The sequence below is a fragment of the Ceratotherium simum genome, chromosome 17 (assembly GCF_057802395.1).
Source record: "Ceratotherium simum simum isolate JZ-2026a chromosome 17, ASM5780239v1, whole genome shotgun sequence".
Taxonomy (NCBI): domain Eukaryota; kingdom Metazoa; phylum Chordata; class Mammalia; order Perissodactyla; family Rhinocerotidae; genus Ceratotherium; species Ceratotherium simum.
The window spans coordinates 61737270-61750996 of record NC_141916.1 but is presented as its reverse complement, the minus strand read 5'-3'; the positions used below and the strand labels follow the sequence as shown (position 1 = coordinate 61750996).

Below are 13727 nucleotides of genomic sequence, written 5' to 3'. Positions count from 1 at the left end.
GGCCTCAGCATGGCCGGAGAAGCAGTGCGTCAGTGTGCGCCCAGGATCCGAACCAGGGCCACCAGTAGCAGAGCGCGCACTTAACCGCCAAGCCATGGGGCCAGCCCCCATCCATTTCTTTCTTTAAAGACCAAGGAACCTGTAATGAATAAACTGGCCCTTTTCCTCTATAAAGTCCTGAATAAATTGGCTATTGTTTCCCTACATTTCCTGTTGTTTACATTATAAGAGACAGAGTCTCCACCAACACCTTCAGCAACACTGGAAGCTGGTTATAAACAGAGTCTCGGCCCTCACCCCACACCCAGTGAACCTGAATCTGTATTTTAACAACATCCTTAAGTGATTCATTTGCACATTAAAGTTTAAGAGGCTGTTATAATAAAACTATAGCTCCTGACCTATTCAGAGAGACCCCCAGGTCCTCCTTTTTCTAATATTCTCTACATGAGAGTAGATTTTCTTTCTATCTTCCAACCAAAATAATTTATCACAATAGACAATGCAGAAGCAGGTAATTCTCTTACCTACTAAGCCAGACATTAAAGGATCTGCAAAAATGTAAAACAATGACACTCTTAATTTTTTTTTGGAACAAGTTATTTTTCATAAAACGTTATTTATGTTAACATGTAACGACATCATGGTTACTTTTTAACGAACTATTTGTAAAATTTCTCAGTTTTGTAGATATCTATTGATACCAATGTCGATAGACAACCCACATAAACAAAAGATCTTTAGGATCCTCCAATTTGAAGAGCATAATAGAGTCCTGATACCAAAAATTTGAGGATCACTGTCTCACGAAGTTCTGGGGAAGAGCTGAGAAAAGTGCATGTACCCCAAAGTCAAGTCACCTCCTCGGTGACGGGGGACGCCTGCCCACCCTCCTCGGGAACAGCAGGCATTCTCTCTCTGCTCTCCCACAGCGTCTTAAGAGCACCACAGCGCTGTAACGAGCTAACTGATCTGACCTGTTACCCTCGTGAAACAGTGAGTCATCAGGGCTTCCAGTTGATCCCGTGAACGGATTCTACGTGCCAGACGCTATCTGAAGCTTTTGATCTCACAAACACTACTTAACGGTCACTGAGCCACTTAGCAGCTCTCTCCACTACTTCCGCTGCATTTAACTATTAATGGATTTGGCAGTAAACCTCCAGCGGCCGTCCTCGCCCGACGGGTCTCTCCTCTCCGGGCACGTCTCCAGCGCTCCGTCCAGGCCCGCGCGCGGGCGGCCGCCGCAGCTCCCCGGGTCGAGACGCAGCGGCGCCGCGCGCCCGCCCCCACAGGCCGCACACGCCCGGCGGCTCCCCGCCTCCCGCCCGGGCCGAGGCCGCCAGCCCACCCCGTGCCGCGCCGGCCGCGGCAGACACTCACCGTGCGGGCGCGGACCCCCACGGGCCGGCCCGCGAGCGCAGGCAGGCGCGGAGCACGCGCACGGCCATGGCGGGGCAGCGCGGGGCGCTCGCGCCTCCTCGTGAGCTGCGCCCGCGGTCCCGCTCGGACGCCGCGCAGCCGCCCTGACGAGCGCCCCGCCGCGAGGTGGCGGAGTGTCGCCGCTGGAGTCTTACCGCAGGGTTCTACAAGCGGAACTGGGACTTTTCCCTGCCGTGTTCTCACGTGCTTAAGCAGTTCTTTTTAGGGACCTGAGCCGCTTTGAGAAACAAGCTATGGGCCTCAAAATGCACCCAAACGCAAACCCACAGAAAGTTACATGAAGTTTATCTTGTAAAATCGGAAATTGATTTACTTCACATAGACAACTATACAAACATTATTTTCAAAGAATTGTGCCATTATCATTCTTTTCTTGCAAAAATTAGTGGCCACTTCCTAGAAAAAAGATTAAATATATTCCGTATGCAAATAAAAACCTTCAGTTCTCCAATAGTATTTGGTTTGAATTTGTCTTGCCATTTCCTTTTTCCTCATTCATCAAATACTGTTTTATAATCTACATTTCAATTGAATGAAGTCTGAGATATTGAGATTTATGGATTTGGTTTTTTGGTAAAAGGAAATCGCTTAAGGTTTTTGAACTCTACAGAGTTTGCAGAGAGCATTTCTGCAGGACTTGAAGGCATTCTAATAGTGAAGGACTGTTATCAAGGGTCTAAGGGAAGAGTGAGAATCCCTCTCTGCACTTTCCTTTAAGGTTCTTATGGCTGGCCAAATCATTAACAAGACAGATTAGCAGGAGAAAATAATACCAAGTTGAATAACATGTATACATGGGAGAAACTCAGAAATGAGCAGCTGGTCCTTCTGTCTAAGCTGCTTAAGTATTGTAGCTAAAGGTGAGGAAGGTGTTGGGGGTGGGTAGTGGTTTGGGATTTCAGAGAGGAAGAATACAATTAACATGGAGATAGAAATGCAAATGTTTGTCTGACAACTCTTTTCAGGGCCACCTATAGAGAATATGGCCAGGGAGAGACAGAATTTTTGATAAAAGGGGCTTGGTGCCTTTCCTATTGTAACATATGTTTTACATTATTATTATAGCCATCATGATAATAACTCCTTCCTGAAACAGATCTTTTGTTTTAAATTCTTTAGGCAGTTTGGGAGGGGAAATTCAAATGTTCTTCCTGAGTTTTCTGAGTCTTTATTGTCTTCAGCTTGAAATAATCCGCATACCAGAGTGGTGCTTCTTGGGGTGGCCTGCCCTGAGCACCATCGAGGGCCTGAAATGATGCAAGTTAAAAAGACATTTGGTGTCAGAAATCAAGAACTAACAACACAGAATATAAAAAAGAAGCTTAAAAAGAGAATGTTTAATTCCAAACAGAGGCATGTGAATAATATTAGTGGGCAGGGGGGCACAGGGCTCCATGCAGGCTTGCTAGGATTATGGACTCGCTGGCTGGAGGTCTTACCTACCTGGACCATTACTTTACCTACCTCAGACCTACCTGGTCTGAGCCAGGGTATTTATTAGCTTCATAGGACCGAACTCTTGGTTGTTCAAGATGATAATTGGCTGATCAAGTAACCTGCTAGTATGGGGCAATAAAAGACCCTCCCCTGCGTGGTCTTGCTGAGCCACTGAAACTGAGGATGATGATAAAACACTAGTTCCGTGGCCTCAGAGGCTCTGAGAATCACGCCAGCAGCAACACTTGCTGAATCAGAACATCTGACCATGTGATCCAGGATTCTGTATAGTTAGCACGTCTCACAACTGATATTTTTTTAACGGTCTTCATTCACTTTATTTTTCTTGTATGAAAACAATATGTGGCGGCCACAGCTGGAGCCTGGATCCTCTGCACAGAGACTCTGCTGTGGGTCTTTACTAGAAGGTCAGTGAATTCCTGATGGGGAGACTTGGTGAACACAGCCTGTTTCTAGAGGTGGTGGGATGAGATAGCTGTAGATCTGGGAGAGGGCATCAAAGGTGGCCTTGGCGAAGTTGCCCAGAATGGCAGCACAGCCTCTGGCCTAGGTGTAGCAGTTGTCCATACAGGGCATCCTCAGCAGCTCCTTGGGCCCAGGGGCCCAGATGATGCCAGTGCCTCTGTGGGCGTTAATGAGGCACACCAGCACAGAGACACCAAGAGGTGTCTGTCACCTTGCAAGGAATGGTCTAGGGCTTGCCGATCTTGATCCCCCAGTGGCCTCACCACCCTGCGTCTATGGAAGGGTGGGCGAGGACCATGGCCCTGTGCATGGCGATGGCTACCTCCTTAGAGCACTTAACACCCAGACCAGCAAGGCTATTGTAGTCCCTTATGGTGACAAATGCCTTGAACTCGGTCTACTGGCCAGTGCAGGGTTGCTTTTGCAGGGGCCTAATCTTCAATATCTTGTCTTTGAGAGCTGTCTCCAGAAAAAGGTTGGTGATCTCGTACTCTTTGATAGGGAGAAGAGATAGACCTCCTCCAAGGACTTTATCTTCATGTCCTGACCAGGAGGCCCAGCTTAGTGACAAGGAGCCCCCTCTTGTCCTCAGCTTGGCCTCAGCGAGCTCTTCAACCCCAACCTCTATCTACCCGAACCATGGCCGGGACCCGGGCCAGGACACTGTTGCTGAACCTCCTCATACAACACTCTGCATTAGCTGATTTTATTCTCCTTCGCTCACATACTCACAAGCCTTTTCAGGTGATGGTGACTTTTAATAATGGCAATTTGGCAAAAATTAGATTATTTTTCTGATTCAAAGAATTGGCTCTAATAGTGATATTTCAGATCAAGAAGATATGAAAAACATCAAGTAAAATTCATGTCCCATCAAGGTGAATATGGCAGGTTGAGGCAGAACTATGGGGGTGCTATTGGGGTAAACAGGCCTTTGTGGTGATCCTTAAATCAAGTCCTGTGGGTGCCATGCTTCTGGTCTCTGAATATCGCCAGAGGTGCCCATGCAGATGACAGAGGCAAGATTTCTCACTTACGAGACTTTAAGAATTACTGCCAAAGCCCTTAGGAAATACAATAAAGTAAGAAACCCCAAGATTCGTAATTTCAGAAGAAGTGGTTAGTGATTTGTGTAGAGATGGGTTTCATTATAATTTCTGTTTGCATAGAGATAGGAAACTATTATCTATGTGCTTGATGATGTACTTTGCTGCTTTTCACACACGTCAGTCGTGTGTAAGCCTTTTTCCAATGTGAAAACGCTGAACAGTTGGTCTGGATGCTTGCAACACCTCTTTGAACTATAAGCTTTGATTGCCCCTTTGACATGTAATCTTGTTATTTTGCATCTTTATCTCTTCTTTTCCTCAATGAACTTTTTTCTTTTTGTTTTTTTTTTTTTCAAAATTCTAAGTTTGAGCACTTTGGTTTCACCTTATCAATATTTCACCAAAATTATTGTTTTAACTTTTTATTCAGAAATAAGTTAAAATTTGCAGACAAGTTGCAAATAGCACAACTAATTCCTATATGCCCTCTACTCAGATTCCCCAGTTGTTAACATTTTGCTGCATTTGCCATGTATACATATTTTTTTCTGAATCATTTGGGAATAAGTTGAATACATCATGTCCCTTCACCCCTAGTGTATATCTCCTAAGAACAAAGGATTGTCTTAATAACTCTAGCACAGTTATCAAATGTAGAAATTTAGCCCTGTTATAATATTCTTAAGTCATTTACAGTCTGTATTCCAATTTCAACAAGTGTCCCAATAATATCCTTTTGTTACAATGAAGTCTACTGAAAGCAAAAACAGATACTAGCCTTGAAAATTCCCTGAGCAGACCAAACCAGTTTTGTCATACAGACAAAGCTTAACTTACGTATTTTGCAAGACTAATTTGACTCGAGTCATTTCCTGCTTATACCTCTGGAAATCACAAGCAAAACTTGAACTGATTCCCAAGGTTGATATGAGGTAAGCACTTACAATTGCCTATCATTTAAGAAAATTCTCACAGTGATTATAACCAATCACTGTGAAGAAGAGTTACTGTCTCCTTGCTAGTATATGAGCTGCTCTATAACAATATACACCTGAGCTTCTGAAGCCGGGTACCTGAGGGTTACTGGAAATATTCAATATGAACGTGATTACCCTTCAACTTTGTTCCCAACACAGACACAGATGAAAAGAAGTTAATATTGTTAATTTGCTGTTTTCTTGTTTAGCCTGAGAGGTGACTCAAGGGTCGCAAGGATTTATGAGCTTGTTCTGCAGAAGAGAAAGAACGCCTTCAATGAAGTTATGATCATCAGATAACTAACCCTCAGCTGCCTGTTGAGACCAGAAGTCTGATTGCCCCAGGGCTTGTCTGGAGTGAAAGAAACACAGATTTCCCCTTTGTTTCTCTGAAACTCCTCCACCCAAAGACCCTTAGCTCTATAAAGACCCCCTGCTTTCTTCTCTTGTTAAGGTGGATTTGAGAGAACCTTTCCTCTCACCTTCTCATTTTGGCCAATTCGAATAAACCTGTATCCATCTCCAATGTCTCAGTGATTGGCTTACTGCGCATCAGGCACACGAACTTGAGATTAAGAGTTTCGGTATCATTTCCTTCCATATTTTGGTTTGAGTGCTCCCGGTTCTCAAACTGTCTTTTTGGTGTGTGCACAGTAAACTTTTACTGATGACTACTTTGGTGATTCATTGGTTTTGCTTTGGCTATTTCTGGACTTTTAAGTCCCTTGCAGGGTACTATGTTACCATGTCTCTCTAGTATCTTTTAACCTGACACTTCCTTCTTACTTTACCATTCATTACAAATATTTTGAAGAGTAAAAGCCAGATATTTTGTATAAATAACTTAGTTTGGGTTTTTTGAGGTCTTCTTGTGGCAAAATTGGTACATAAGTAAAGCCATGTCCCTCTCAGTACACTGCATCAGAATGTCCCTGATGTTAGTTTGTCCCATTCTTGGTGAAGTTAATTTGAACCACCTTAACTTTAATTTCCTTATTTGGTTAGCATGGTGTCCACCATGAAAAACAGTTCAGCTTGCAGCTCAAATAATCACACAAGTGTTTCTCCTTGAGACAGCTGTTGTACTTCTCAATAAGCAGAAGTGCTTCATGTAGCACTTCCTACTTTGTCACACGAAATAGTAAAACGCCAGGTTTTTCGGTTGTAAAGTTACTATGTTTCCTTTTGTGAAATAAAAAATATGCTTCTGAATGCAGAGTGATGTGGGCTAAAATGAAATGAAAGATTAAACAAACTACCCAGAGAATTTAGGCAAATTGTCCAGTATTCCATGAACCCTTTCCATTTATATCTCCCTGTCAGGAATAAGTCCCTTCCTTTACCTGAGAGTTCTACCAGGCTTGCTTTCATTAAATGAAATGTCGATTAGGGCCAGAGTTGTCAGGGGTGCCCCTGTCAGTGCCTGTACCTTGAACTTGGAGCTTCAGGAGTTAACAGAACAGAAAGAAAGGTCAGGACACTAGAGGAGCAGGGAACAAAATTAGGAAAGGCTTATAGAAAGAAAGGAAGGATGATGAGAAAACCAATCTAACTGGAGGATGTATGTTGGAAAGAAGTAGACTTTCAGGTTCAATAGATAGGTAGCATCTGGGAGGCACCCAGGTTGTAGGGCTGACTGCACAGATTTAGGCATGAGACTGATACCAGCCTAAAGCAAAGTTCACATGAGGGAAGCCATATTGTAACTTAGAATAATTTCTAACCAACCCACCCAGCTGTATATGTTTTAACTTGCACTTAGCCTAGGTGATAAATAGCTACCCTCCAGGAAATACGCACACTCTGTAGATTTTATAATCCTGCCTAACACATGTACCTCTCTGTAGTGACAGATATTCTTTTGAGTTTCTTAGGAATATGATGACTTCTTGGAGAAGAACATCTATGCTGGCATCCATCATCAATGACAGGTGAAATACCTGGTGTGGCACCGATGCCAGACAGTCAACATTCCAGAGCCCCTCCTTCATAGCCCATTAGCCCTATATAACTGCTTAAACTTTGTGCTTGTTTAAGATGGCCTTTGGGACATGAGTCCACCATCTTCCGACTTGCTGGCTAATCGAGTAAATCCCTTTCTCAACCACCAACTTGTCTTGCAATTGATAAGCTTCAGGGTTGTGGCAAGCAGAAGGAGCCCTTGCTCGGTTACAAGACTACCTATGTTTGACTCCCAACTCTGCTCCTCACCAGTTGCCTATTGTCATTGTGGGGATTAAGGTGCAGGTGCTTATAGAGAATGTGGCACAGGTGTTTGCTGCATTATAACTATTCACTTATTGTTGGCCTGTATTATTATTATTATTATTGACTATCACACCAAGGAATTTAGATTTGAGGTAGTAGGAGATAAAGAGTCCCCAAAGCCTAAGAGAGTGAAATTTATTTACTTATTCATTCATTCTCTTATTCAAAAAATACTTACTGAGTTCCTCCTAATGTTGAGGGAACAATGTTTCCCTACTTCCAAAGAGCTTGAAATACAGTTATGAAAATAAGACTGTCTAAGATGATTTAAAATATAAGACAGAGTGTGATAAATGTAGGAGTGAGGTAACAGTACCAAGCAGGGAGCTGACACTGTGGGGGTCTACTTGATCTGCTTCTCTTCCCACTTTATTTTTATGGCACAGTGGAAAAAACATAAGTGACAGCATTTGACAGACCAAGATTGATGTTGGAAACCTCACTCTGAGTTACTTCATCTCCCCCGTCTCTGTTTCCTTATTTGTAAAATGGAGATAGTAGTAGTATCTACCTCACATGATTGTTGTGAGGATAAAGCAAGGCAAGATATGTAAAGCATCCAGTCTGGCAGCAGTTGGAGCCCAGTACATAGTAACATCATGACAGTTTTCTTTTTTTTTTTTTTTTTTTTTGTGAGGAAGGCTAGTCCTGAGCTAACATCCATTGCCAATCCTCCTCTTTTTGCTGAGGAAGACTGGCCCTGGGCTAACATCCATGCCCATCTTCCCCTACTTTATATGGGCCGCCGCCACAGCATGGCTTGACAAGCAGTGCGTCAGTCAGCGCCGGGATCCGAACCTGCGAACCCTGGGCTGCCGAAGCGGAGTGCACGCACTTAACTGCTATGTCACCAGGGCGGCCCATGATGGTTTTTCTTTACCTTATTTCTTCTGAGAGGTCATGTTCCTCCCGAGTTGCCAGGGTAACAAATAAAACCCACAGAACCTGACACTTCGATTTGATTTAGTTAGCTGTCATTCATTTGGAAAAGATTTGCAGAAGCTACTCCTTCTAGTTTTCAATATTTAGACCAATATCTTCATTGGACACTTTAGATAATCCTTGTGTTGTGGCCTGACCCCTGGGTGAGCGAGTGTTACCAGTGTTAGCTTTAAGTCTCTACACTGTTCATTTCTTTCAACTGCTGGTTCTTCCCATTTTAGAAAAAGAAAGTGAGAATGGCAAAGCCCCTTTTACTAATGAACAGTTCATTAAGGGATGTAATCAGTTGGTAATCATCACTTGGTATTTTTAAAGCTAATATGAAAACAAGCTAAAGTGTGGAAGTTTCATTTGTCCACACTCTAAAACTGAGTAATAATTTTGACTAAATGTTCTGGTCTGGTAGAAGCAACTGCTGAGAATGTTAGTCTTTAGACTTTCTTCACCTTTGGGGGAGTAGAGTGTTCATTCTTCAAAGGAGAACACAAGATTCCAGACCTTGAAGGAACAGAGGGGTTGTCCCACTCCTTGGAAGCTTTAAAATTCATTTAGCTATGACGAGGAATACGCAGTGTCACGGGGTCACACGTCAGACAGCAGGAAAGTGGAGCCAAGAAGTTAGGAGATTATTTCATGATGAAAACAGAAGCAAGGGAAGGTGCGCCAAGGGCTCAGCTGGAATCTGCCAGACCGCTGGGAAAATGCTCTGGCTTGCCTGAATTTTCTGCAGGCCCCTTTGTACACAGGCTGCTTGGAACAGGCCAGCTACTAGGGGCACGGACTTAGTAGGTACAGCGTAAATTCTCTGCAACTCCACTCACTCACCTGTAAATGAAGAATAACAGTACCTATATCACTGGGTCTTGGGAGGATTTTTCAGATAATGAGGATCTAGTGGTTAGAACAATGACAGAACTGTAATAAGCATTCTAAATGGTAATTATTATTGTCATCATTGGGAAATATCCATATTTTGGAGTACAAAAAAGGCAAAGCAACTCCTAAAAACACTTTTAAAACAAAAAAACTTCAAGTTCAAAGAAGAAAAAAATTACCCCTAGTTCTCCAGTTGAAATAAAGATCTTTAACCCTTTGGAGTATGAGAAGGAAAAAACAGGTCCTAAACATATATAGCTCTCCCCCTCTGACTCTTGCAGTACGTATTGGATATTACACCATCTTGTGTGTTTAAAAACTGGTGTCTGTGTGTGCTGTGCCTCTTAGTTCTAGGGGAGGGGTCTGAGGATGGGGATGCTCAGTGCTTCTGCTCTGATAGCTGTGAGTCAGTGTCACAGTCTACATGGCCCCTTCCTGGACTCAGGAAAATGCCGGCTCTTCTAACAACAGTCACTAGGTGTCTGCCTGTTTATAAATGCATAAAAACTGAGTGATTAGGAGCTATTATTTATGTCTGATTTGAAGAATACCTTGATGACACATTGAGAAAACTGAGTCTGGGATTTATTTTTCTAAATTTGTCTGAAGTATATATATTTTTCCCTTATAGAGGACAATAGTTTCAAAACGAGTTGCTGTTTTATGTGTTGAAACATTTTCTTTAAAAAAAAAAAAAAAAGGAATTTAAGTATCTTTAGCCAACACAATTTTTTACAGAAAATCTAACTGTCAGGATTAAGAATGGATTTGTTTAAACCCCAAGCTTCAAACACTGACCTGCTTCTAAACTGCTTCCCTCTGGGCCACACCCATAATAAAAATATTAGTCATACACATTTTTAAACAAAAAATTATTTCTCAAATGTAAAAAGTATTATAAACTTTATATTCTAGGGCTGCTCTGTTCTTTATATTTATTTTATATAGAGTTCATTTGAAGCATGTATGTCCTCTGTTGCAAAGCAAAACTGATCTAATCAAGTAGAGAAGTTTTATAGAAGGGTTAGTGCATTACAGTCTTGGACAAAAGAAGTCTAAGGCTGTGTGATGCTGTCCCATGGACCCTGGAAAATGTCAGAGGGACGATTACTGAGCCAGTGTGCTGCTGTCATATGGAATTATTCCTCTGCAGGGTAAGGTAAACCTTCATGGTAAGATTTCTCCAAGAATATAAGTCCTTTGCCATAGTAACTGGATCTGGTCTCAATTTTACAATTTTTTAAGCTTTATTTAAATAGGTAAGTTTGACATAACTTCCATAGAAACCTGAATGTCAGGACAGAATGCATCTGTTACAGCCCCTTCCTAAATTGGGAGGATTGTTTCTGTAGGGTACGCTTCTTGGGTGATAGGCATCTTAATCAAAGGGAAAATATTTAGTCAAATTAATCTATAATTACAAGCTAATATTGTTGAGTGGCAGCTTATGGACTGAAAGTATGTGGGCCATGAATTACACTTTTAATTCAAGAGCATTATTTATTTATTTATTTAAAATTAGCCATCCTGCACTTATCTCTGTCTGCTGGGAACTGCTTCAACTTCCCACGTCCCCTCTCAGATTTATCCGCATGACCATCCATTCTTCCCTTCAATCTAAGAGAAAGAGGCATCCGTTCTCCTGTTCAAGAAATCATCACCCTTTTCTCCTTAAGTGTTTACTTCTTTGCTGACCCCGTCCCCTTACTCTAGGTACACATATGCACATAAACATACACACATTTCCAACAACAGAGTGTAATGCCATTTTATTAACTGGCAAAGAACTGCAGTGGTTTATGGAAATAGACAGGAGTTCCCCAATCTGCAACCACAGAAAATTTCTCTAATGGTTTACATTAGAATTTTTATAGATTCATTTTTTTATGTATAGATCTTTAATCTCTCTGACACTTATTTTAGCATAATGATACATTTTTCCCCCAGCGGACTCACCATTCTTCCCAGCACCATTAATTGAACAATCCATATTTTCTACTGTTTTAAAATGCCACCTCTATGCTTTGCATTCCCTTATATATTTGGATCTATTTCTAGACTTTCTATTCCATTCATCTGCTTGTCCATTCATTCAACAAATGTGTATAGGGAGCCTTATACTTACCTTCATGCCAGACATTCTTCCAGGTGCTATAGACAACAATGAATAAAACATGTTTCTTAACCCTGTGGAGCTTGACTGTGGCAGCACGTAATAAACAAATAGATATCAATCAGGTGCTGATAGTACAATGGAGATAAGTCCTGTGTCTGTTCATGAGCTAATTATCCACTGTTTTAATTATTTTGAACTTTGATCTTGAAAAGGAGATGGGGGGACAGAGGAGGGAGAGAGGGAGGGAGGAAGGGCGAGAGAGACCGAGAGTATGTTAAATAAATAAATGCTATAGAAGACTGAATGGGCTTTATCTACTCTACCAAATACCACCTGTAGAAACCTGGGCAAGTTGCTTATCCCAGATCTCAGAGTTCTCAACTGTGAAATGGGGACACTGCAGAGGATTGTTGTGATACTAAATGAAATGTTAGTAAACCACCATGCTAAATGGTTAGTAAACATTTTCTTCTTAACTATCGCACATTTTGAGTAGCTAAAGTCTCCTATCAGTCAAGTGTCTCTCTTTCAAAATGGAATTTTCAGAACATAAGGCCTGGGTTGGGGTTGGGGCTTAGAAACGTTGAATGGATGAGGAAGACTTCATTGCTTTGGAGAAAAAATGTGAAAAAACAGCTCAGCCCTGCCTGAAAATCCAGGCACAAGCCTTCTTGGTTCATGGTTCTTATAGTAGAAGAAACAAGGAAAGAAATGCAAAGGACTTTGGTGCCAACTGCTGGCACAGAGACAGGGTGGATTAAGACAGCTACTGGGAGCTTGCTGCTGCAATGCAAGAGGTAAATCCCGGCATCCTGGGAAACTTAACTACCAATGATCACAGAGGAGGAACAGCCCCAAAGCTTGCAGGAACCAGAAGAGGCACCATGTTCTTGTTGGCTATGCAAGGTTGTGCCAGCTCCCTAAGCTCTCGCTGGTGGCTGAGGTCTGCAGGTGGGTGTGGTCTCAGTCACAGGCTGTGTGGAATCTATAGATTGAGGGTAGATCTTGCCCCAGCTATTAGGTCTCACTGAAAGAGAGAAAACTGCAGTGAGAAATCTCAGGAGTTTTCTTTGATTACTGAGAGGATGATAGTGGTTTTCCTTTATTACCCAGAAGGAGATAGGCACTAAATAACATTTGCATTGTGAATTTTCACCCAGCTACTTCTGGATGAAATACAGATATCTATGCTATAATATGTCGGCTTTGAAGCTAATGAAAATTCTAGCACAATGTTACCTTCCTAGATTGACAAAGAGTTGATAAATAATGTCCCATTTTCTCAATTTCAAGATATTTACCTTCTGGGACATTTAACAAAGTATTTTTTGTGATCTATAAAAGCAAGCCATAAATTTGAAGGTAATTACATTTGAAGTTTCACTCAATTAGATAAGATATATAAATAGAAAGATAGATAGATAGATAGATAGACCTTGATCTGCTCCAAAGCTGTGTAAACTTGCTTTAGAGATCACCTTTCTCCTGGCACACTATTGCAAAATTAGAGCTATACAAAAAATATCCCAAGAGTTTAATTGATTTCCAGTGGGGAAAAATAAGAGTTTTTTTATTTTTTAATTTTTAAAAGTTCTTTGAACTTTCTTCCTCCTACGGAGGACAATTTGACCACAATTTGATCATGGAGGAACTGTGATCACAAATAATATATTTAAATTGCAGAAATAGAAGTACAATGATGTACACCTGAAATTTTTACAATGTTATAAACCAATGTTACTGCAATAAACAAAAAATTTAAAAAAAAATAAATAAATAAATAAATAAATTAAAAAAAAAAAAAAATTGCTGGCAAGTAAAGTCCCTTAAAAATACAATAGCAGCAAATATTGGCTCCCCATCTAAAATTAGTATTGGGGCCACCCGGTGGCATAGTGGTTAAGTTCAGTGAGCTCTGCTTCAGTGGCCCAGGGTTCTTGGATTCGGATCCTGGGCACAGACCTACACCACTCATCAGCCATGCTGTGGCAGTGACCCATATACAAAAAATAGAGAAAGATTGGCACAGATGTTAGCTCAGGGCCAATCTTCCTCAAGCAAAAAAAAAGAGGATTGGCAACAGATGTTAGTTCAGGGCCAGTCTTCCTCACCAAAAAACAAAACAAAGAAAAA

The 13727-nt window shown here is 41.6% G+C and overlaps 1 protein-coding gene and 1 pseudogene across 1 annotated transcript in view; both read right to left on the bottom strand.

The window, feature by feature from the left end:
* LOC101392123 (long-chain specific acyl-CoA dehydrogenase, mitochondrial) overlaps positions 1–2895 on the bottom strand; it is a 53254-nt gene extending 50359 nt beyond the window's left edge. Inside the window, exons 1-2 of the mRNA XM_087441932.1 lie at positions 2887–2895; positions 1384–1586 (exon numbers count right to left, since the gene is read on the bottom strand). Of these exons, the coding sequence (XP_087298058.1) occupies positions 1384–1586; positions 2887–2895 (212 nt within the window). The remainder of the gene's footprint in view (positions 1–1383; positions 1587–2886) is intronic.
* Positions 2896–3212: 317 nt separating this feature from the next.
* Positions 3213–13727, bottom strand: part of LOC101391872 (small ribosomal subunit protein uS5-like) — a 29913-nt pseudogene continuing 19398 nt past the window's right edge.